Source organism: Corvus kubaryi, unplaced genomic scaffold, assembly GCF_017639235.1.
Source record: "Corvus kubaryi isolate FWS band 111438036 unplaced genomic scaffold, C.kubaryi_AGA036_p1.0 135, whole genome shotgun sequence".
NCBI lineage: Eukaryota > Metazoa > Chordata > Aves > Passeriformes > Corvidae > Corvus > Corvus kubaryi.
Window position 1 is genome coordinate 5,037,943 of NW_024580669.1, and position 24,261 is coordinate 5,062,203.

At 44.4% G+C, this 24,261-nt stretch overlaps 1 protein-coding gene and 1 long non-coding RNA gene across 4 annotated transcripts in view; one reads left to right on the forward strand and one right to left on the reverse strand.

Annotated features, from left to right (window-relative positions):
- SEPHS1 (selenophosphate synthetase 1) overlaps positions 1-11,659 on the reverse strand; it is a 24,002-nt gene extending 12,343 nt beyond the window's left edge. The window contains exons 1-4 of one of the 3 annotated variants that reach the window (XM_042053182.1): positions 11,554-11,659; positions 8,197-8,458; positions 4,903-5,006; positions 292-399 (exon numbers count right to left, since the gene is read on the reverse strand). In XM_042053182.1, the coding sequence (XP_041909116.1) occupies positions 292-399; positions 4,903-5,006; positions 8,197-8,389 (405 nt within the window). In that variant the 5' untranslated portion in view covers positions 8,390-8,458; positions 11,554-11,659. Of the gene's footprint in view, positions 1-291; positions 400-4,902; positions 5,007-8,196; positions 8,459-9,120; positions 9,666-10,783; positions 11,015-11,553 lie in introns of those variants that run through there. The other 2 variants (XM_042053174.1, XM_042053192.1) reach the window with 2 other exon arrangements.
- Positions 11,004-22,613, forward strand: LOC121676542. Its single transcript, XR_006020499.1, has 2 exons — positions 11,004-11,088; positions 20,501-22,613. It is a non-coding gene; the product is annotated as an uncharacterized LOC121676542 (long non-coding RNA).
- The last annotated feature ends 1,648 nt before the right edge of the window (positions 22,614-24,261 follow it).

The window sequence follows — 24,261 nt, forward strand, 5'->3', positions numbered from 1 at the left end:
CAGATTGATACATGAATTGGCAATCAAATGCTGGCCTTTGACAGAAGGAGGGACCCCTTTTGGTGAGGATGAAGGCAGCAGATTACAATGCCACAGAAAACTGAAGTGTTAGCACATGACCTCAGAATGTTCATGAGGCTAATTCCATACTATGAACTGAGCCATTCAATAAGACCATCTCTTCCTTAAATGGCTTCAAACTTTGAGAAGACAATACACTAAAGGTAAATACATTCTGAGCACATTTCACTGCTTAAGTCTTCCTTCAAGATAAAGTGCCAAAAATCTTACCCTATCTGTCATTTTATTGCTGATTCCAAGAAGCATCAACATGTTGTCGCATTCTGTGACCCCCATGGCATAAAGGTCACTTAGGACATTGGCACATGCTATCCGTCCCTGAAAAACAAAGAGAGGCAAGAAAAAAAATCTGCAGGACTGTTGGTGAATGTTTAAACAAAGCTTCCAGTATGTGTTTGCACTCTGACACAGCTTCTTACTCCACAGCATTAAGAAACTCAGCCAGAGACGTGGCATGGTCCATTCTGTGCTATGTGCCCATGCAGAAGTGCAGGTATCCTTCCTTTTACAGCTATGGAGAGAATTCATCCCAGCTCTCTTGGTCAACACACTCTCCCCACTGACTCCATAGGAATCCCAGAGTTAAGACTGAATGCCCAGTCTGAGAGGCTGAAGTTAAGATCAACAGTCTTTTCTTTGATAACAAGCTCTGTTTACTTAATGTGGTATGTTGTTATTAACTTTATTCCAGCACAAAACTGTACATCCTGATGGAGATGGCCATAGCATAGAATTCACAACTGCTAGGAAGCTAATCCAAAAAGAACATATTGCTGTAACTCTTCTGCATCGGAATATGCAAGAGACAGGTCCTTGATGAGAAAGATGTTTGTTCCCTGCACTACTCTGGAGGCCATGTCTGCACTCCTCAGTTTTTAGGAGAACTCCTCTTCCCAGAGGATATGGCTGTGCTGCCAGCACACACCCACACTGGGGTGCTTCCTTTGCTGCCTGGGGATGACAGCATGTGCAGGGAATGAAGGAGCTCAGGGCTCCCACGAACTGGATTTGCCACCACTGAGGGAAGCTGTGTGCCCCCACTGCTCACATAGTGAGAGAGATGTATCTATCTGTCACTTTTCAGGTGACAAGATCAGGCTGAATTTTGCTACAGTACCAACAATTTTACTGACTGTTGTGTGTGTAAGTATCTCCACTAACAAAACTTATACAAGAGACAAAACTGTTTGTCTGCTGCTGTCTGTCTAAGAAGTCAGGAAGCTGACAGGACTGAGAAGCAATCACTTGCATCACATGAGGTTAGTTACACTAATTTTACTAAATTAATGGATCTGAGTCAGGGTTTCTGAGGTATGGATCCAGCACAAATGAGACATCAAGTTTCCTGATCAAGATGCAGAACTTCCTCATACAGGGTGTGCCCTAAGGGACAGCAAGGTATTTTAAAATATAGGACAAATGCTGTTGTGTTACTCTGGAAGACTCCGTGCATTCTATGAAAGTTGTTTTAGGTTTACAGTTGCAGAATGGTAACCAACACCTGGCTTTATGATTTTAAATCTGTGCTTTTCATTATGTTCAAAGGGAACACCACCATGCTAAAAATAACAACTTGCTTATTTGATACAATTTGCAAAAAGGTAGTATTTTCAGGCAGTTACTTCACCTGCTGATGACATGAAACAACATCTCCAAGTCACAAATAAATATAACAACAGTTTTTCATAAATTCAAGAGTTTTCAGCGGCATCAGGGGAATCCCTGATATTTGGAACTGAAATATGTTTTAATCATATAAATCTTAAACTATTAAGAAAAAAGTGAGTTGTATACTGCACTGTTTGATGGATATTGGCTGTTAAATTTCTATATGCCTGCCATTTCCCTTCTGTGGAAGGGAACTATCAAGCCATTCTCTGTTATCTTCAGTATTTACCAAGCAAACTGCTGGTTTGTGCCCTGTTAGGAATAACAGATAAGTTTTTAAAACCATACTGACAACACATCTGATAGTCAGAGGTCAGTCTAATAATGCTTTTGCCAGCTGCCAAAACCACTATGGAAACAAATTCAGGGAAGTGCAATTCCCAAGTCTGAAGGAGCAGAGAGAACAACACAGGGCTTGTGAACATCAACAAACACAACAGGGCTCACAAACAGGAGTCAGCCTGGCCAGGTGCTGCAGGCCACCTGCCTGCTTGTGTAGTGCCCCTGAAACACAAAGATCTGTGTGCAATACTAAGAACTATTTGTAAGGGCAAAGAATGAAGAATCAGACACCCATCTCCAATCCTGAGTGAAGGTCCTTAAAACAGCAACAAACAGGTTCCTGGATGGAAGGGGAAAGATGCACTCTCTCAAACCAGCCAGCTCCTGCTCCTGTACTCAAACAGGTGTCTCCACAGTGCCACAACAGAGGCCAGTACCAGCCCTATTCCCAGTGGATTGATACCTATTAAAAAACCTTTTTGCGATTGCTTGTAACTTTTCTAATAAACCATTTAAGCTGAATAAATCCTGTGCTTGGTATGGATTTTACAGGTATACATCCTAGGGATAATTTTGCACACAGACTAAGTGTTTTCAAGGACAAAGCCAAAGTGAAGGAGAAAGGGGAAAAGAAAGAAGAATGATTTTGCATATAACTGCAGAACTTAGTTTTAAAATAGGCAGTGCTAGAGTGAGAGAAAGCTGTTTTCTGAAGCAGAAATCAGAAGTTCAGCTGAGTCCACAGGCAGTTTTGCCTTCCTCAGCTGTTTCCTAATCCCTTCTGTCACAGCACCCAGCTTGGAGTTCATTTGCACTTTTGGCTTTCCCTCTTTGCTTCCTCTCCTCCAATTAGGAAGAGAGATCAGATGAGGAGCTGCAGGTAAACCCTGTGCAGAGAGAAAGGAAGAGGCTCTAAATCGGGAAACAGCCACTCAAAACCAGAGTAGAAGTGCCTGGGTAAGGAAACTGAGAGGAAGGGCAAGAAGGAGAGTGTGCACTGCACATGAGTGATACTGGTAACAGGGTAGTAACAATAGGCATGGTCAGGGGACACCTGGACTTAAACCAGGGAAAGAAGCAGCTGGAGAAGCAGGGTAGCAGTAGCCTGTCTTGAGCAGAGGAGGCCAGAGCACACCCCTTTATACAGCCTGGACACCAACTCAAAATTCCCAAGTCTCACAATTCCTCTGCTTGTAGCAACCATCCATAAACCCCATGGCAAACTGTATTTGACTGTCCTCTAACCAATGGTGGTCCACACAAGTAAAAGGTAATCCATACTGTCCCTTGGGGTACCCTGGCCCTCGAGAGAGAGGTCTGAGCAGAGGGTCCAGGAGCAGTAATCCTGCTGGATCATCATTGGTGGTATCAGCAAGAAGGCTCGTGACAAAATCCCCATTTTCAGTTAGCTCTTAGGAAGAAATACACATATATAAACACATCAGGAAGTGGCCAGCCACCAGATTAAAATAAATGCCCTCAAGAATGAAAAGTGAAGGACTTGAAAGTTAGACAGCACCAAGGTTACAGCTGCTGGTGCATGCATCACAGCACAGACTGTAACTATGATGCAACCACTGAAGCTGGACTAAGGCCAAATTTACATTCCACTCCTACCACACTTGACCTAAACGTCACCTGGTCACAGGCCCATCTATTTACTCCTGTGGCGTCTCCAAACAAAGCAACCCTCTCACTTCACCACAGTCTTTAAAACTCAAGTTAGTCCCTCAAGTTTTTATTATAAGGTGAGAAAAGAGTTTCTCAGATGCTGAACTTGAACACAGATCTCCGAAACTTTTTTTTTCCTCTGGTCCCTGACAAGTTCCCACAAGATATTAAAGCAACCCACTTAAAACAGGAGAGCTCAACAACTCCATACTCGAGGCCAGCCTGAGATTTTTGGCTGCTCAGTTTGCAGAAAGAGAGCTCTCCTGGAAGAGAAATCACAGGAGCTAGGCTTACATATGTGCACAACACCTGGTCAAACATGTTGATAAAAAAAAAAGAAAAAAGATGGTCCCAATCTCAAACTGTGTCTAAAACCTACCAGACAGGTCTCACAGGGCAAACAGACAGCAGCACATAAAACATTCAGACACACCAACAGCAGTAAAAGCAATGGAGTCACATCCAAATCACAGAAAACATGAATTCTAGCACCTTTCATTTAACATTTCCTTATAGCTTTATTAAGTCTTTTTTAAAAGCTCATTTGTTTCCCATGACCTGTTCAAGTCAATAGTGATCACTCCCACACAGGCAGGAATCTCTGCTGAAACAGACTAAATGAGACAGAACACAGAAGGAACCAAGGCCAAAGTGCACACACCTTCCAACCAGTCATTTCAACGTGTCCATGTTCAAGGGGAGGTAGCACCACAGGAAAGCTGGTGTTCACAAGGCACTCTGAAATTGCCAGGCACTATTGCCAGTTACTGACATTTAGGTATTTCCAGTTCTAACATGTTACCTGGTTATTTCAGTACTTCTGAAAAGGCCAATTACAGTGCGGTTCTGCTTGTAAGTGGAATTTACTCTCTGCTACTTTACAGGCTGCTCTTTTTTCCCTTTTGGGCTCTTCAAACCAAATCCCACAGAACAAGAAATGAAGGGAAATTTGAATTAAAGGTGGCAGTTCTCCCAGCTTTCACCTACATAGAAAGCAGCACTGCGGCATTCCTGGCCAACATGGGAGATTCCAGGATGAAATGATGCCTTTCCCTCTACATGTCTATTAAGGAAAGACTCTGAATGCAATTAATCACACAATTAGCACTGCATATCTAGAAGAAACGGTCAGAACAGCCATCAGATTGGCAAGAAGCTCAAATCAGCAACAGAGCCAAGAACTAAGTTTAGCCAACTTACCATCATATAAGGGTCATCCACAATAGGATAAATATAATCTGTCGTCTGGACTAATGACAAACCTCCATGTCTTAATGGAATAACGCAAGTGTCCATCCCAATTCCTGCAAAGACAGAAATCCATGAGTGAGGCGAGTAACTGTGCCCTTAATTATCTGTTGCTCTTAACAAGACAGCTTATAAAACATGCCTGTGAAATACAACTTGTAAGATTGCGTAAACAGACACGGCAAATTATTTCATCAGAGAAAGCACACAGCACAAGTAAGAGAAAAAAGCAAAGAAAGAAAACTCCTGGTTGGAACTGAACATAAGTGCAAATGGCTGAAGGCAAGAACTAAACTACAATGTTCTTTATTATTTTGCAGCAGCATAACAGCACATCAAGAACATCTGTGCTTTTATGTAAGTACATTTAAAGTTAAGAGGAACTAAGTACATTGATATTGTCAAAAGCAAATAGGTTTTCCTGTCACTCCGATCTCAAAAACACAGTGACAGTTGTGAAAGGACACGAAACAAAACACAGTGACAGTTGTGAAAGGACACAGCATCTCATAAAGGACATTCCCTCACTTCAGAAGGAACAAGAACTCCACAAGTCACAGGCCAGGCCCTTGGTGAAAGATGGTTCACCCACCCGGAGCTTTTGCAACTGCGTTAACCTTGCCTTGCAAAGCTGGAAGGTTGCAGACCACCTGACAGACACAGAACTCCTTGGAGAAAACCACAACTGAGCACAACCTTTTCCCTGACAGTGGATATTTCAAATAGAACAAGCGATACGAGAACCTCCCAGTATTTGCCATGATGGAAGAGCCCACACCAAAGGGGCAGGTGACAAATCACAACATGCTGGCTCAGCCACACTTCTCTCTATGGATAACCTTGTGCCTTGCAGCAATGGCAGGAAGCTTACCTCCTTCCTGGGCTGGCAGCAAGCTGCCTGGAATTACTCTGCATGCTCCACAGGGCAAGAGTCTTCAAAACAGCCCATTTTTAGGGAGCGGATGTCAGATAGGAACCTGTCCCCATGTATTAATGAAACACACTACCCTAGCAAGAGCTACAAGCCAGTGTTTAGCAGTGTTCTGTACAAGGATGGAGCAAGCTGCTGTCATCTGAGGGACAGAGGTCTGCCAGGCAATTGGTATATAGGTGGAGAGGCTCTTGCTTCTCCTGCCTGGAGAGGCAGGAGATCTTGCCTTGGAAGAGAACAGACACTGACGAGCTCCCAAGCAGTAATTTAGGGCTGTTCAATCTCCACAGAAGCTCCCAAGCCACTATGCCTGATGTCCAGTGCCTCCAGGGAAGGACACATAAGCAGTCATGGATGTGGCCCAGGTCCAGAAGCTGTTTTGCCCTCAGTTCACCTACTCATGCCATAATGTTGCAAGACCAACTTCACTTGGGCATTTTTCCACAATTTCATCAAAAGCGCTGCTTGACAGACAGGCCAAGGGGCTATGATGATGGTCCTTCTGAGGCTGCGTTAATGTTCCACCAAAACAGGTCTGAATAACAAGTGAATTTGTTCGGAGCTGTGACTGATTTCAGGTCCATAACAGCTCTGAGGATAAACATAAGATTTGCAGTTTCTTACTTACAGCCATATTTAAGTTTGCTCTGGGTAACATCCATTGCAGAACTAAAAAGGGAAGAGCTTGGGCCTGCTGCCGGCAGCCTCCCTCTGACTGCATTTCAAAAGCATGATGCCTAGGCACAGGTGGCAAAGTTACCTGTCTATACCTTTTAAGCACGAGATATCAAAGGCAAATCACACCAAACTTATCCAAAGACACATTTGCGGAAGCGATACTCATCACAAAAGCATATTTTAGAAGAGACCTGAACTCTTCACCTTCTATTACTAGCAGATTTTCTGTTACATAGTATCACACCTACAAACTGATGGCATAAGTCTACTTTTAGACCTTTTTATATAGCTGTAAAAGAAAAATCTACTAGCAGTACCATTATTGTTTACAGCCTGTAAGTTTGTAAGAGAAAGAAAAATTTAAACCAAATTATTGCTGATTTTAGAAAATTGCCAAATTGAAATGCTGCTGTGAACAGCTTATTTAATTTAGAAAAATACATATAAATAGCAATTTGGGGATGAAAAAAGATGGAAGTGTCCTCCATCAGGGAATATTAAATTATAGTGTCACCCCAGCTTCATACACAATTGCTGCTCAGATATTTCATACAAAGATCCCCATTGTTTAAGCAAGAACATGGGTGCCTTACTAATCTCTCATTATATTCAATCTCTACCAGAATAATGGGTTGCAACCTGTTAGGTTGCTAATAGACAATTAGCAATGTTTATATAATTTTAAATGAGATTATTGGACACTAAATTGATAATGAAATAACTTCAGAATAAATGCTCCATTGATACTCCTAAATTGAGAGGAAAAAAAACCATTCTGCACTGCAAAGAGATTGAATATGCAGGGCTGAGTAAATAGACAAACAGAATTAAAAGTGTCATTAAGTACATTATCTACATTAATTTATCTATATCAATATTAGGTACAGTAGCTGGTATCAAAATACCTACATTTGCCCTGTTCCCCATGTAGGTGGCTTGTGCAGGTTGTTTTCCCTTATTGCTTGCATCATTGTGCAAATATCAAAGAGAAAGTGAAGCTGGCAAGAACACAGAGGTCTTGGAAAGGCAGCCTTTCCCAGGCAGCTTCTACAGGTGAGCAAAAGAGTTAGAGTGGGGAACAATGAAAGGACTCAAAGGAATAATGACAATTGTGAAACAATTCACTCCCAGTCAGCTGAAGCAAGGAACTTCTCTTGCTCATTTTCTGTGACCCAGGAACAGAGGGAAGGGGAGGGAGAGGGGAAATTCACCTGGGAGTCATCTAATAGCATAAAATTCATTCATCCATTGCATCAAATTCCAAATGCAATGCATGAACATAGAAGTCTAGAAATTAACTGAGAAATCAACTGACAGGACTTCTGTTTGCACAGCATCTACTGGGGAAAGGGAGGAGCAAACTAACACCTAAGGATGTGCCCATCACAATGGCCGTTCCTGAGTGTTTTGCCTTTGTAGTTGAGTGCACTGCAGGATGTTAAATAATTAAAATAATATTCTTGTATCCCAGATGCCAACAAATGACAGCATGAGATTCATTCTTCAGCTTTCTGGATGCTGTGCATGCATTATACAACATACAATTTTCAAACTGGTTAAACAAACTACAAATGTGATTGTGCCACTAAGCAAACCAAGCAGAAAGACCACCAATGTCCAGAGCAGCAACTACTTACCCAACCTGGGCATAACTGCCCCCAAGAATTGTTCATCTTCCTGAAAATGGTTTTCTTGTAGAGATTCGAGCAGTTTCTGTAAGACATCCTGTGGCACTTTGCAGCCTGTGCCTTTCAGTTCAGTGAATCGGGTCAGACGGAAGCTCTTGTCCAGTTCGTAACTTTCCGGGTTAAACGACTCCCGAACAGACATGGCTCTCTCCCACAGACTGCCGGCCTCTCCTACCCCAGAGCAACGGGATCAGTTTCTCTGCTGATCAGTCTTATTAAAAAATAAATAAAAAAATAATAATAAAAAAATTTGGAACATTAGAAATTCCTAGGACCTGCAAGGCAACATGTTTTCCACATGGAGCAAGTTGAAAGAGAAAGCACTCAATGCTGTTGTTCACCTGTTAAGACAGGTGTGCACATCTCACACAATTCATTTCCCTACAACTACAAAGGGATGACTCCTCATCCTACCTTCTGACATTTAAAACTATAACTATGCCAGATGAATCACAGAATAAACTTCTTTTCCAAATATGCTGCATCAGGTTTTCATTAAAAAAAGAATCTAACACACTTACCGACCTCATTTAACACAGAGGTAATGAAAGAAGTAATAGTTCCCAGAGCACAGAGGCCAATTTCCAAAAGGCAACCTGGGCCCTGATCCTGCAGCATGCTCAGCAGAGACATCTGTTTGTACTCAGCTCAGTGTGGGGTCATAATTTTAGCCATTAACATATTAATCTCAAAAATAAGATGCTTTTCAAATAATGGCTCTGCTTCAGTCCTGAAGTAAGAAGCTGAAGCTCCATAATACACCTGTTCTCCCTAGGGGAAAACACAGTCCTGGTGCTCTGTTAGTAGAGGTAGCAGAAGAACAAAGAGGCTGTATTTAAGCAGTCTAGTTCACCTACAAGCATGTCACCTTACCTTTTAGCATGTTCGAAGACATAAGAATGCTGAAAAGTTTCTTGCCTCTTCAGCCCTTTTTTAGTCAACTAATGATACAGAGAATCAGAGAATTGCCCATTAAAATGGTAGTGTAAAAAGACACTGATGCAATTCATTTAATAAAATTCTTAACAATGCTTGTCTAATTTTAGAACGTTTTTCCACTCTGACTCACATCCACCACACTCCAAAACTAATAAGAGGCCTAACCGAGACACTGACTTCTAAACAGGAATGGCTGTGATGAAATACAATTCATCTTTCTCAGAGAAGTTTTCAGGAATTACTAAAAGCAACCTGTCTAGTGGTAGTTTCTTAGAAAGCAAGGATACTGTGTAACAGCAACAAGAACGGAGTTCAGTAGGATCACTGACAAAACCTGATACCGATGGCCACGTCCTAAAGAGGTTAAGCAGAAACGAAGACGGCAATGACTGGTATTTGCCAAGTTCAACTTTGCTAAATGAAGGAAAGAAGTAAATCTACAGACTGTGCTGTATCTCCCCTACACAGCACTTATTAACAAGTACATCTGTTCCATAAACCTTTAAGTCAATTTATTGACTATAATTTGTAGGAACCGAAGTTTTAAGTTCCCTAAGAACTTTTGATGTGGAGCCCAACTCCCCTTCACTGTGCTTTCCCTCCTTCTCTGGGAGGTGTGGCTCTTATTTAAAACAAATCTTCCAAAGCCTAGGCTCGGGCAGTAATCCAAACTCCACTTACAAGAACGTGTCTTGGATGAGCAATGAATTCAGTTCCTAACTGCCGTCTTCCAATGCAAGGCACTAAGCACTTGCAATCAAAAAAAAAAAAAAAAAAAAAAAAAAAAAAGTATCTGGAAAACAACCTGTCAACAGAAATAGGAGACAAAAGCTTTTCAAGGAGAGGGGGAATTTTTTTCTTCATTCTTTTTTAACACTTCATTCTAATTAATTCCAGAGAATTATAAAAAGCAGCTTTCCCCACAAGGGAAACATCTTCCTTCATCTAACCAGTAATTGCAACAAGCTTAGCACCCCCTGCCTACTTACACAGGGATGGATGCAGAGGCCACAGCCTACCAGGAACTTTTTGCAGCCTTAAGGACTGTAAGGACACAGTTCCCCCGTTTGAAAACAAATAGTGACACAAACAAGATTTCATTTAATGGAAAACATCCGCAGTGCAAGAACACAGTCAGTTTTCTAATGAAGATCTGATTAAAGCTTCATGCAACTGTGTATTTCACAGACTGCCACGGGAGCAACATTCCCCGCAAGACCAAGTTTTGGTGACCTTGGTGGGCACAGCACCGAGTGCGGCAGAGCTCACGAAGAGTCTGAACAACTCTCAGGCACAAGGTGTGATTCTTGGGGCTGCCCTGTGCAGAGGCAGTGGCTGGACTGATGGACCTTGTGAGTCCCTTCCATCTCCGAACATTCTGTGATTCTGGCAGTCCATGCGGCATGCGATGTGAGCGATAAGCATCCCTCCCCAGCAGCAGCAAACACCTCCTAACCCAGACGTTTCTTACTTTAAAAGAGCGGCGTAATAAATATTAAAAGCTAAGGTTTAACCCTTGCCTTCCTAAACAGCAGAGAGGGGAGAGCACAGGAGCAAAAAGAGGGGGAGGGAGGAAAAACTGGAGCCAGGTACATACCCCAAACAAACCCCAGCGCACCCACCGCCAGCCCGACCGCCCGAGACACACAAGGCGAGGCGCTGCAACCACCATCGATCCGGGGAATGCGGCGGGGAGCGCTGCGGGCAGACATGGCTCCGGGACACCTTAAATTTCCAGCCGCTGCCTTTAGAGGCAAACCCGGGGCCTTCGCTGCCGCTCTTTGTGCGGCCGGAGAGGCGGCGGGGGAAGAGGACGAGGAGGAAGAAGCTGCGCGCGGAGCGGCGGCGGGGACGGAGCCCGCGAGTGCCCGACCCCGGTGTCCCCCGTGTCCCCACGTGCAGGTACGGTGTCACCGGGGCGGGGTTCACCCCTCGCTGGCGCGGGCGGCCGGTGGGATGTTGGGAGCAGCCCCCCCCCCCTCCCCGCCGACACTCCGTAATGGGGAGGGAGGGAAGCGGGTGGGGGGGAGGAATGGGGGGGGGAAGGAGGGAAAAGGGAAAAAAAATGTCGGCGGGCGAAAAATTTAACCCGTCCGCTGCCGGCGTCCAAATTTTTTTAAAGCGGCCGCATCGCGGTGAGGCGCTGCCCCCCCATCCCCGCTCCTTCCTCCGCCCTTCCCCCGGGGCCGGGCCGAGGGAGGGCGGCGGGGCCCGGGCCAGGCGGGCACTCCGCGTCCCGGCCGCGCCGCGCCGCGCCGCCCCCCGCGCCCAGCCCGGCGGGAACGGCGGAGGCGAATTCCCCTTTAAATCTCCCCGCCTTGCACCCCCCCCTCCTCCTCCTCCTCCCTCCTCAGGTCTCCCTCTCACCGGCTCTCGCCGCCTCCTCGCCCTCCGCCTCCTCCCGCGAACGGGACTCCCAGCGCGGTCCCACAATGCACCGGGCGCGACGGGCTCCCTCAGCGCCGCCTGAATAGAAAATGCCGCCGCCGCCGCCGGGCACGGGGGGGTTAAACCCCCCCTTTTCCTCCCTTTCCCTGCTTTTCCCTCCCTTTCCCTCCCGCCTCCCCGCTCCGCGCTTCCCGCCCCCTCCCGCTCCCCCTCACACCGCATCCCACGCGCGTTCCCGCGCGGGCGCGCGCGCCGTTGCAGTGCGACATGTCGCGACACCGCCCCCCCCGCCCCTCAGTTCAGCACGTGTGGACAGCCAGGGTGTGTGTGGCGGGGGTCTGGTTCCTTCACGCAATCACAGAAGCATCAAGGTTGGAAGAGACCTTTAAGATCATCCAGTCCAACCCAGCACTGCCACTGTAACCCCTTAAATACTAAACTTGATCAACCAGCGCCAGATCCAGGCACCGCTTGAACTTTTAACTCCAGGGACGGGGACTCCACCACCTGCCCGGGCAACCTGTCCCAATGCCTGACCACCCTAACTGTGAAAAATATTTCATTAATATCTAATCTTGAAAAAAGTGAATTCAAGAGCTGATTTTTTTTTAGCAATATATTATTGAACATTTATTAGTAGAACAAAGGCATATCACAGCGCTGGGGCGCTTGGCAATATTGCAAGATGCGCCCTCCATTCATTTAACTGTGGACTTAAGTACTCTCTTAAACTGTTACATATTCATTAAGCCCAGAAAGCAATTTACACTTCACTCAACTTTCCCCACTCTCCGGTCTCTGCTCCCTTCCGCCAGCACGCCGCCGCCTCGGTGCTCGGGACCGCTTCAGAACTGAAGGCAGGCACCTTCTCTCCGGTGCCTCGCCAGTCTCCAGCCTCATTTGTAGCTGAGAGTTTCCTTGGGAGGCGTGAGTTCTGATGAGATAACAATCTTCCTGGGATGCATGCGGTTTGTCTTCTTTGTTCCTCTAAGATGTCTTGGTTCCTGGCTCCGTAGTTTCTCAACTCAAGAGACGTTTATTACCATGTGCTTATTAATACATTTCTTAACATATTACAACTATTTCGAAGTTACAATTTACCTTAATCTCGTTTCTACTTAACTACATTTTACCTTAACACTATTTCTACATAGTACATTAGCACTTGTAAATGTTAAAATCCTATATGCGAAAGACAACATTTATCATTCACTCATTTATCACAATCCCCCCTCTTCTTTTTGTCAATTATGTTGGCTTGAGCTACGATCTTTAATTACACTTCACTGTTACGTTTGAAATTTCTACTGATTAACCTGGCTTCTTCAAGGGGCTCTCCAGTGCTGGTTTGTTTCTTCAGTATCATTATCCTTCGTGGTGTTCCAGAAGTAGCTTGTTCCGAGTCCATAGGCATGGTGATTACCTGCATACCTTGGACGACACTTGTGATTAGCCGGATGAAGCAGGGAATTAAACAAGGAAGGAATATCAGCCTAGTGGTCACACACAAGAAGAAAAAAAAATAGTTTTTTCCACCATGCGGCTCCTAAGAATTATCCCACCAGCTAGTTTCAAGTATTGTTTCCCATTTTTGAACTGGTACATGAGCAATCTTTCGTGTGTCAGTGGCAGTATTGAGTATAGCTAGACCGTTATCAGTTATTTGCAGGCAGCAATCGGAGGAATTAAATTTCTCACCTACTCCGCCTTCCTCTGCTAGCAAATAGTCAAGGGCTAAACGGTTTTGATAAGTCATTGCACTGGTTCACTGTGTGAACCAGTAATAAATAACTGTTCAGTTATTTATTCTAAAGCTGAGGCAGTTTTGTTGCTAATGATTTCCACCACTGCTTGGAGTCTTATTATCTTATTTAGCATATAAATGGGGGTCCTATACCCCCATCATCCATCTTGAGCCCAGGTGGCTGGGCCATGATATTCTATTACTCATTTCACGTGGCCACTCATCGTTTTTCCACCTTTGGGTGCCTCCTATATTACCACTCCATTCTCGGATACTTTCTGCTGAGCTTTGCTTTTGTCTTTGTAAATCTTCATAAACTGGAATGCCTAAATTTTTCCCTACTGCCTTTGGCAATAGAAAAAATCTTGGCTGAATGGTTCCAATTGTACAAACTCCTCTCCAATCTGCGGGAAGTTTAGTCTAAGCTTTTCTCCCACAAATCTAAAAGAGCCCATCGGTGGCATCCCTCGGCTTGTTAACACTGCTACTGCGGCACCAGTAATTATGTAACTCTGCCATGCCTGCAAAGGGACTAATAAGGTCATCATTGCTACTGTTACACCAGAATAAGGTAATGTTTTTCCGGGTGCTACATTTTTCATTTGGTTGTTTACTCGGTTTCCAATAGCCATTAGGGGTTTTTGGTGACCACCAATGGTGGGTCACATTTGTGAATAGAGTTCCTCTACACGGGGTTGCTCTTACCCAGGTTTTATACATTGATTTACCTCCCGTCCTGATGCACCCCTTACTCCTGAATTTCGCATCCATCTTTCAGGACGGTGTTCTCTAGATATTTTGGTTTTGTTACAAAAAAGAATTTCGGAGATACTTAGGCTAATTCCCTTCCAGGGCCATAGCTCTGTTGTTACGGCACCTCCACATATCCAACAGTCACTGACATTTAGCTCTTGTGCTATTCGTTCCATTAAATCTATAAACAGACTTTCGCCTACTGGTGGGAGAGATGGTGTTTCTTTTAGCTGCTCTTTAACTTTCTTGTAGAGGGAGTCTGAAAGAGTTGGGGGTGACGGAGTCTGTTTCAAGGAGCTTCTGAGAGTCTGCACTCGCTGCTTTATTAGCTCCTTTTTAATTTTGTCTTGTGCACCTCCACTGTCTGAAATGCCCCACATTCCTGCATTGACAAAACAAACATACTGTCCCTTCGGACATGGTGGTCCAGGCTGGTGTCCCCCTGAGGATTTTAACTTGGCTACCCATAGGGAGTGTTCCCCATAATTACGAGTCTCTAGGGATGCTTTGCAATAGCATTCATTATTTACTGTTGTGTGCCAGGTTAGATAAGAAGCACGACTGCCCCATCGTATAAAGGAGTTACACTTGGTGCAGGGATTTTCTGGATTTGCGTTGCTTGGGGTTACCCATGCAAGGATGCCTGCGATAATTACGATTGCCGCGGTTGTAATCAGAGGCCCGGTGTGGCATACACCCCTCGTCTCACGCCCTCCGAGGCTGCTGCTCGTGGCCGGGCTATATCTAAGGCAGGGGCAGAGGCCAACCCGGTCTTGCCCTCTTTACACTGCTTGTTCCACTTCCATGCAAACCGTACTGCACATAAGTGTAATTCTTGTTCTCACTTTTCTTCAGGAATTTCCCAAATTTCAGGTACGAGTAACTCCCACCTAATACTGTCCCTGCCCGGCTCTGTGGGTCCCGCATGCCCCCACAGACGCACGGGTGGGTTCAGTGTTACAGTAGGTAGCAAAGAGTCCAGAAGGGCGTTTGTGTGCGTTCCGGCAGGAGCATTTATTGCTGCTACACTGTCCAAGGGTGCAGAGGCAAATACCAGCATGACCCCAAAACTCACAGTTTTATCTGGGGTAAAGGTGGGAGCAGGGAACGGGGAGCAATGGGGAGCTCTGGGGGAGTGAGGAGGGGTAGAGGCTGACAGCCAACCGGGGAATCCAAACTGGGATAGATTAATGTAACAGAACAAGCATCCCGGGAGAAGCCTTTTTCATCACCCTAACATAAAGTGGTTCTTGTGGTACTGGGGACTTGTCTTACTGAGAGCTCTTTGTCCCTTGTACTGTGTGTTCACCGGCCACCACACCCACGCACACAAAATTTGTTCTACCTCAGCATTTCCCTGACTTTTTTGTTCTTTATTATTTCCGCAGTTCAGAAAGTGGGGATGTCTCTTTGTGGAAGAGCAATACCACTTATTTGGGCATTTAAAACATTTGCACAATACCCATGCTTGATGAAAAAGAAAGCCGCATAGTTTGGGTCTTTTGGTCGGCAATAATTTATTTTAGTCCTTTGAGAGTTTGCATTATTCTTATGCTGTATAACTAGAATAATTCTAAGTGTCTTACTGACCGTCAGGCCGATGTTCTTTTATCCAGGCTTGTATAATTTCTCACTCTTTTTTGCTTATTTCACACTCAGCAGAGAGTGTTAGTTTCTGCTCACAAATCAGGGTGACAACCTTTGCTAGGCGTTGAAGGTCACAGAATGCAGTCAGGTGGTTGTATCTACGGCACTGCGGACATTGAGGTTGCCGCTTACAGGAAATACAATACCAATTTTGCTTACAGTGTTCACACTTACATTCAACCCAGCCACAGTATGTACTGTTAGGATGAATTAAACAAGGTATTTGGAATGGCGCTGGTGGGGGCTGTAATAATGCTTTCAAGTCAGGATATAAAGTGATTTTTTATTTATACAAATCACAAGCTAATGCAAACACATTAGGACCCTCTGTCTGATACAGTCCTGATCCTCTGGTTTGAAGTGGAATTGTTCCTCCCCAAGGGGGATAACGCAGGGGTCTTAGGACTTGCCTGGATGGTATCTGTAACCACTGATACAGGTCTGGTTTTATTTCTTTATCATTTACAACCCTTAAATTTTTCTGTGGATCATTCATGTTTTCCTGGTTCATTGCCCCCCTGTCTGCACTTAAGAGTTAATTTTATATCACCTGGTGTAGATATTAGGGTCCACTCCTTAGGTTCTTCCACAGGTCCTTCGATTCTGTTGGTGTGGATCCACCCTCGTTCTTTGGTTCGGATTGCTGCCTCGGTTGTCAGCAACAGCTGGAACGGACCTTCCCACTGTGGAGCCAGAGTATGCTCCTTCCACGTTTTAACCATTACCCATTACCCAGGGTGAATATTATGGATTTTGAAGTCTAACGGTGCAGTTTAAGAAATCATTCCTTTCTCTCACAAATTTTCCAGGGTTTGGGCAATTTTGGTGATATATTTTTAACACTTGCCTCCCCTTCCTCATAAGTAGCGGTTTTATGTTGAGTGGTCAGAAAGGGCAGCCCAAACATCATTTCATAGGGGGACACTCCCAGGTCTGATCTGGGTTGTGTCCTGACTCTTAATAGGGCTAAAGGTAAACACCTTATCCAGGACATTTGTGTTCCAATCATTAGTTTGGTTAAGGTGTTTTTAGAGTTTGATTCATTTGTTCTACCCGACCCGAATTTTGAGGGTGCCACGGGGGATGAAAGTCCCACTCCATTGCCAGGGCCCATGTGGTTTGTTGTAACACCTTTGATGTAAAATGTGTTCCTCTATCTGAGTCTATTTTGTTAACCATTCCATACCTGGGAATAATTTGTTCCAGGAGAGTTTTGCATACTACATTGGCTGTAGCCTTAACAGCTGGGACAGCTTCTATTAAATGAGTTAAATGGTCTATTATTACTAATAAAAATTTCCATTTCTGTACTTGGGGAAGTTCAGTAAAGCCTACTTGGATGCTTTGAAATTGTCGCAGGGCTAACTCGTGCCCTCCTGGTGTGTTTTTTCTCATAGTTTTTAAATTTATCTTCTGATATGTTACACAATTTTTAGTCACTTGTTTGGCTAATCCAAAAATCTCAACGCATCTATAATTCCTCAAAAAATGATCACATAAGGCTTGAGTTCCCCAATGAGTTTTTGGATGCATGTCTTCTAATATTTTTCTGGCTAGGGGCTTATTAAGTAACTGCCTCCCATCAGGGAGTTTCCATTTCCCAGACTGGTCTTGCTCCTCCCCTAACTTATGAAGGTCTTTTTCCTCGGCTTCGCTAAATTTTGGGATTTCTGGTTCTTCTTTGCTTGGAGCTAGGATTAATATAACTTTTTCACCTCCATTTTCTGCTGCATCCCTAGCCTCTTGATCTGCTAAATTATTCCCTCTTATCTCTTGGGTCCTCCCCTTTTGGTGTCCTTTAATATGTACCACAGCTATTTCTTTAGGCAATCTTAACACTTCTAAGATTTCTAAAATAAGTCCTTCATGAATCAGCCCCTTACCTCTTGAATTTAATAACCCTCCTTCTTCCCAGATTTTCCCAAAAGTGTGTACTATTCCATATGTGTATTTTGAATCTGTAAAGATTGTCCCTACTTTTCCTTCTAATAACTTCAAGGCTCTGTTAAAGGCATACAGTTCACAAGACTGGGCTGGCCAGTGACTAGGCACTTTTCCCTTCTCTTTGTCTCATTGTTCTCCCATCTACCACTGCATACCCAGACATTTGCTGCCCTTGCTGGCACGGGGAAGACCCATCAATAAATAACTTTTCTCCATCCAGTAGTTCACATTCACACACGGGTAGGTCTTCCCATATTTTAGTTTGATAATCTATTAGTTCTAAGCAATCACGAGTAACATTCCCCTCTGGTTCCCCATACAAAAACTGGGCAGGATTCACATGGCTACTGGTGGAGATGGTTAAATTTGGAGTTTCCAGGAGCATAGTTTCATACTTTAGCATCCTCGAATCTGTGAGCCACATCTTGGCTTCTTGGTTTAATACTGATCATGGGACATGTGGGGTATGTACTGCCAGGGTTCCGCTAAACGTGAGCTTCCAAGCTTCTTCTACTAACAGTGCTACAGCCCATATAGCTTGTACACAGACTGGCCACCCTCTGGCCACGGGATCTAATAATATAGACAGAAATGCTACTGGCTTCTTGGACCCCATCCCCCCCATTCCTGTGTGAGTACTCCATAGGCTACCCCTTCATTTGAATCAGCAAACAACTGAAAGGGTCTGGCTACGTCTGGTAAACTATCAGCTTCCCTTTTACTATTTCTAGCTTTTCATCGTCTTCCTGTGTCCAACAGATATTATCCTCGCTGATCAGCTTTTTATGCAAAAGTTATACCACTTTGCTATATTCATCAATCCACTGCCTACAGTACCCCAGTAATCCTAATAGCTTCCTAACTTCCTTTTTGGTTTGCGTGGAGGGAGGGATCATATACCCTGCACCCTTCCAGGATCTAACTTCTTACTTTCCTGGCTTAGCCAATGTCTTAAATATTTTACTTCTTGTTCTACAAACTGTAGCTTTTTCTTTGAAACCCATAGCCCTTTTTTCCCCAGAAAATTTAACAGATTAATAGTGGTGTTCCGAACTGTTTCCTCATTTGACCCTGATAATAATAAATCGTCTAGGTATTGTAAGTTAAGTACCTCTTCACTTCGTTCAAAAGATGTAAGAAGAGCCTCTAAAACTTGCCCAAACAGATTCGGAGATTCTGTAAATCCCTGGGGCAATCGAGTCCACAGTAATTGTTGCTTTCTTCTTGTATCAGGATCTTCCCATTCAAATGCAAAGAAGTCCTTGCTACTTTCTGCTAATGGGCAAGCCCAAAATGCATCTTTTAAATCTATCGCACTGTACCATGTGTGACAGGGAGGGATATGGTTCAGGAGGGTCAACATTTATCATTCACTCATTTATCACAAATCTGAATCTCCCCGTCTCAGTTTAATGCCATTTCCCCTAATCACAGAATTGATTAGAAATTGATTGGAAAAGATCTCTGAGATCATAGAATCCAACCTATAACCAAGCACCACCTTGTCAACCAGACCATGGCACTGAGTGCCACCTCCAGGCTTTCCTTAAACCACGCTCCAGAGATGGTGACGCCACCACCTCCCTGGGAACCTGTTCCAATGTCTATTCATCCTTTACGTGAACAAATTCTTCCTCACCAAATTCTTCCTCACCGTTGCCCAAATGCTGCTGTTTCCCCTGAGAAACATGAGTCTGCCTGTGGAATTTCTTCCTCTGACATGTTCTCCTTCAATATGAAAACATTGGGATTGGGAACAATTCGGGTGGGAAATTTAACCAGAGCTGAAGAGACCCGGCACTCTCCAGAGCCAGGTCCTCCACCAGTGCTGAATTTTGCCCAGAAACTGGATGAAAAGTCACATTTGATCCATGTCACACTAAAATGTGTGAGGAAAGGAAACTGAGGGGGTCAAATGGACCTGACAATGGGCAAAATTTGGCAAATGTTAAATTTTTCTGAGTGCAGAGCCAAGGCGGTACCCGGGGGAGACAGAGGTGTCATCTCCTCAGGTGTCATCTCCAAGGGGTTTGGTCAGTGTGTGGCCGATGGAAGGCTGCAGGTACCACAGCAGGAACACTGCAACGTGGCTGAATGCATAAACTGGTGGCTTTTTTCACCCAGAATTTGCTTTTGAGCATGCTTCAGGAAAAATGTTTTGCAGCAGGTGGTGATGGTTTCAGCATAACTCTAGGAAGCTGTGCTGTTTTTCGGTCCCAACAGCCAGGATTGTCACAGACTATTTGCTCGAATCAACCCTTTTCCATCACTGATTTGCACAGCATCCCATTGTTTTCTTATGCATTTAATATATAAATCACTGGAATCTAGCGTGTCTATAACAAGTCTGATTTCCAGTGTCTTTCCAGTTCATTTTTCTCCCTGAAAGTGCTTTTTGCACTTCTAAAGTCCCTTTTCCCAAATGATTAAAGCCAGAATTCAGATGAGTCTCTTGTTTTACATGCGAGACAAGTTTTCCCCAGAAAGGAGGGAATTTCTGTGTCAGGGATAGCACAGGGCCCAGTTTACATTTCCAAATAGATAAAACAGGCACTTTGCTTCATGTAATTTGCAGCTAAGTATCTAATTAAGTAATTGCCTGTTAATTCAAAGATTGCTTTTCGTGCAACTGGCTTTGAAAAAGTCCTGCCTAAAAACAAGCAGAAAGAGAAAAAATTAAAATGTTGCTTTTCTTGCCTGATTTTAATTACTCTTTTTATCTCCCAGCGAACGTAGTGCCCCAGGACTGTGGGGCAGAGGACCAGAGGTGCATGAGAGCTCCTGGCACTGAGCACATTTAGGAAGTCACTAATATTTGTATAATTAATTGATTTCCAGGCTCCTCCGTGTTTCTCTCCAAAAGCATTTCAAGCTCGACACACAGAAGCTGTTTCTCCATGAGCAGCTGTGGGGCATTTGGCTGATGGTTTTGACAGTAGAGATGAATCGAGGACACGGCATCTGCAGTCCTGACCTGGAATTTGAACCTTTGGTGCCTCTCCCTCCTCCCAGGTGGAGAGGAGGTGGAAGATCTCACAATCTTCTGATTGCCATCAATCTGAGCTGATTTGCTGAGCATTGGCCTCGTATCATATCTAGGTGTTCCTTGAGAGATGATTTCAATCTGAAAAAAAACCCTGTAAGTATCTTGAGAGCTGGAAATCAGATGCTCTGATCTAACATTTCTTCAGCATTTAGCCATCACCTCTACAAGCAGCACCTCATTAAAAAAAAAAAAAATGAAGCATAAGGAAAAGCATGAGAATGTTGCTGATTTTGAGCCCTGACTTACATGTTTTTCCTTTCTGATATTTTTGGAGGGAAGAGGGAATTGCATCATATTTTTATCCTCTTTTTCTCCCCCCCAACATCTGTGAGGAGTAGACATTTCTTTAACAGAGGAAAAAAAAAAAAAAGAGATTTCGAGGTGGTAACATGGCTGAAAGAAAACATGAATACATGGAAATTCATGCTCATTAGTACCAGTACATATGTGACTCTGTAGAGCTGAAGCTAACCAGGACCAGTGTATAGGGATGAGAACTGCACATAATTGAAATCCTGATTAATTAAAAGCAATGTCTTGGCACAGACAATGATGGAGCATCCTTGGGTGGATCTGCAGGTGTTCCAGTGGACATGTGCGCCAGGGCCTGCTACCTGTGCTGGGGTGAGGCTTTGTGTGGGCAGGCAAGGGGCAGGAAAGTGGCTTTGCCAAGAAAACCAAGCCAAGAGGAGCAGTGAGCCACCTCTTCACTGCAGCTTCAGGTGTGTTGCTGCACCCAGCACACACGTGCCCCATGCTTCTCCAGGGGCTCCACGCTTGGAACAGCTGCTGGAGTATGTGTGGGATCAGGAAGGGAATCCAGTGCACACAGGGGAGTGTCCTTTTTGTGCAGGACAATAAACAAAACCCTGAAAGGGTAGTCGTGGGTCCAGCAGCCCTGGGGGGGGCCCACATTGCTGGAACCACCAGCTTCACGGAATATTTTCCTGGAGTTAAATAATGGTTTTCTAGAGATAAAAATTGACCACATTTCCTTTCCTCCCCCCATGCCAAAGGCTTTTTTTTCACCTGTGTGCAAAATACCCAGCAGAAACTCCATTATTGGAGTGATTGGGTCCAATGCCATGAGAAGGGACTGCTCCACACACCTTAGGAAGTGCAAAAAGCAGAAAGAAAAGAAGGTAGAGCCCTCGGTGCTGTGCCCGATTGCTCATCAAAGCCAGCTGCCTCCTGTGCTGAGCTGAGGACGTGACAGATGTCTGTAACCTTTACAGGTGCAGGGCCTGCATTTCATCAGTCTTTTTTCCATGGATGACCTGGAGTGTGGATTATTAGCAGCTCAGATTTCTTTGGCCGAGGTGCTGTGTTGTGTACACATCCGGGTTAAATCTAAACAATATTTCTGATCCATGTAGGCTTCTGACTTGGTTCTGCATCTTTGGTGTTTAAAAAATGATCAGTTTGAGCTCTCCCTGTTCTGTTTCTTAAATGTCAGAAGAAACTTTTTTTTTTTTTAATAAAACAATTCAGCCTTTCCCTGCAATGTTCATAACCAAGAAATTGTGGCATCACAAGAGCATGAGGAAATACCGGCTGATTAAAACCAGGGTAAGAAATGACAGCAAAAGTGTTTGTCTTTTTTTCCCCTCATTTTAGAATTCACAATGAAGTGGCTGGTAAAAGGGGACCAGTTGGTTCAGCCCCACTTGGGCTGAATATGAGGTTTAATGCACTGAAACTACTTCCACTGGCAAACTTTAGTGTCATAATTTAATTTCTCATGTAAAGCACATCTCACAGCATTACTTTTTCCCCACATCTCTCTGTTTTGACAAAGCGGAGCGTGTTTGGGCTATTGTTGGCTTTCTTTGCCTCTTTTTTTGTCTTTTTCTTGCCTCTCATTAATATACAAGTGTCATTAAATAATAATGATGCTGGTAGTGACCTCTGCTGTGCCTTGGTGTTTGCTCATTTTTTTGCTTCGAGCAGCAGGTGTTCTTGGTCTTTGTTTTCTGATGCCAGATGGGGACTTTGCCCCTTTAACCTTTGATAAGGTGCTTTAATAGTCTCTGACATGAGATTTTATCAAAAGCCAAGTAAATCATACCTGCCTGGCAGCTTCTTTTAAACTTTCCCATCGTGGTTTGCAGCAGTCCAAGGAAGGGCAGTTTCCTCTGTGTTTTTGCAGGCTGTATTTATCCCCTGCACCTGTTGGAGTGAAAGCTTCTCTGGACTCAGCCCAGAGGAAAGCCAAAGCAGAGGGGTTAAATTAAAACCTTTGGACAAGCTGAGATACATGAAGTCACACCAAAGTGAAAGAGAAATATAGATTTTTAACTTTTAGGAGAAATATATGCTAAGTGCCTTAAACATTAAAAAGCTGTAGCAGAGACTTTAAACACAGTTCTTCCTGCAGCAGTGTTACCTTTTCACAGAATTCTTTACTTTATACCAAGTATAGATAGAATTATACTGTTCACATTTTTTAGATGGAGTGTTCACATAAACAATAAGAGCTGATAGAAACTGTATACACAAATCTGTGTAATAGCTATGTAACACTTGTGTAAGACTTACAACTGTTAGAATTAGACCAGGATAGGTTAAGAAAAACTAGAATCGTGTGTTAATCTTATTGGTCAGTTAGCAAATATAATCCACACTTCTGTAAGAAAAAAGTAATTAGAAAAAGCTAGAATTAGAAGAAGAAGCTGTTTTCTGCCTGCTGTTGCTGTTGCTGCTTTGCTTTATCATGTAACCCCCTTGAACTCTGCCTTCAAGAAAGCTATGAGACTATGAAATAAAGAACTTAGCAGAACAGCAGCCTCCTCTGCTCTCTTACCCTGGTCTGAGAAGGAAGGGTATCCCATCAAAAGCTCAACATGCATCCAGGTGTGCATCCTCCGTGGAGGGAGCACCCACGGGCAGGGATCCTGGTGCTCTGCTCCTGGGTGATGCTCCAGCACCAGCCCCTTACCAACCTCCACCGTGTACCAGTCAAACAGGGTGATGCTGCCTATGAGTGATCAATGGGGTCTGACTAGACTCACCTGGACCCCATTTTCCATTGATTTTTGATGTGAGATGGGGAAGGTGGTGTGCACACAGCTGCTGCTGGGGTTTTGGTCCTTTTTCCCTTGCTGTGTGCCCAGCCAGAGGCCACGGGCTGCTTTTGCAGCAGAAGTTAAACACCACTGTGCTATAACCCTTCTTCTGAAGAGGCACCCTCACAACATCTGTCTCTTCCTCATCCCTTTTGCAGTGTTTCATACTTTGCTCCTGCACTTGGCCACCCCACAAGCCCCAAGGGAAAGTCCACTTTGCAGTTTCTACTCGTTTATTTGTCCAGGCATCTACATGACTTGTACAAACAGCCACCAGCCCCGGGTTGGGGTGGTGAGGGCTGTCCCCAGGGTGGGGAGGCTGAGCTGTACCTCAGGTGGAAGTGTGCCTGGCTCTGGGAAGCCTTGTGGGCAGTTTGGGTAGGTGGCATTTTGTGGCTGAGATGTGCCTGTGTGCTCTCCCATGGCCTCTTGTAGCATTAGGGGTGGCTTCTGCTGAACCCCCATGGATTTACCTATGTCTCTCCAAA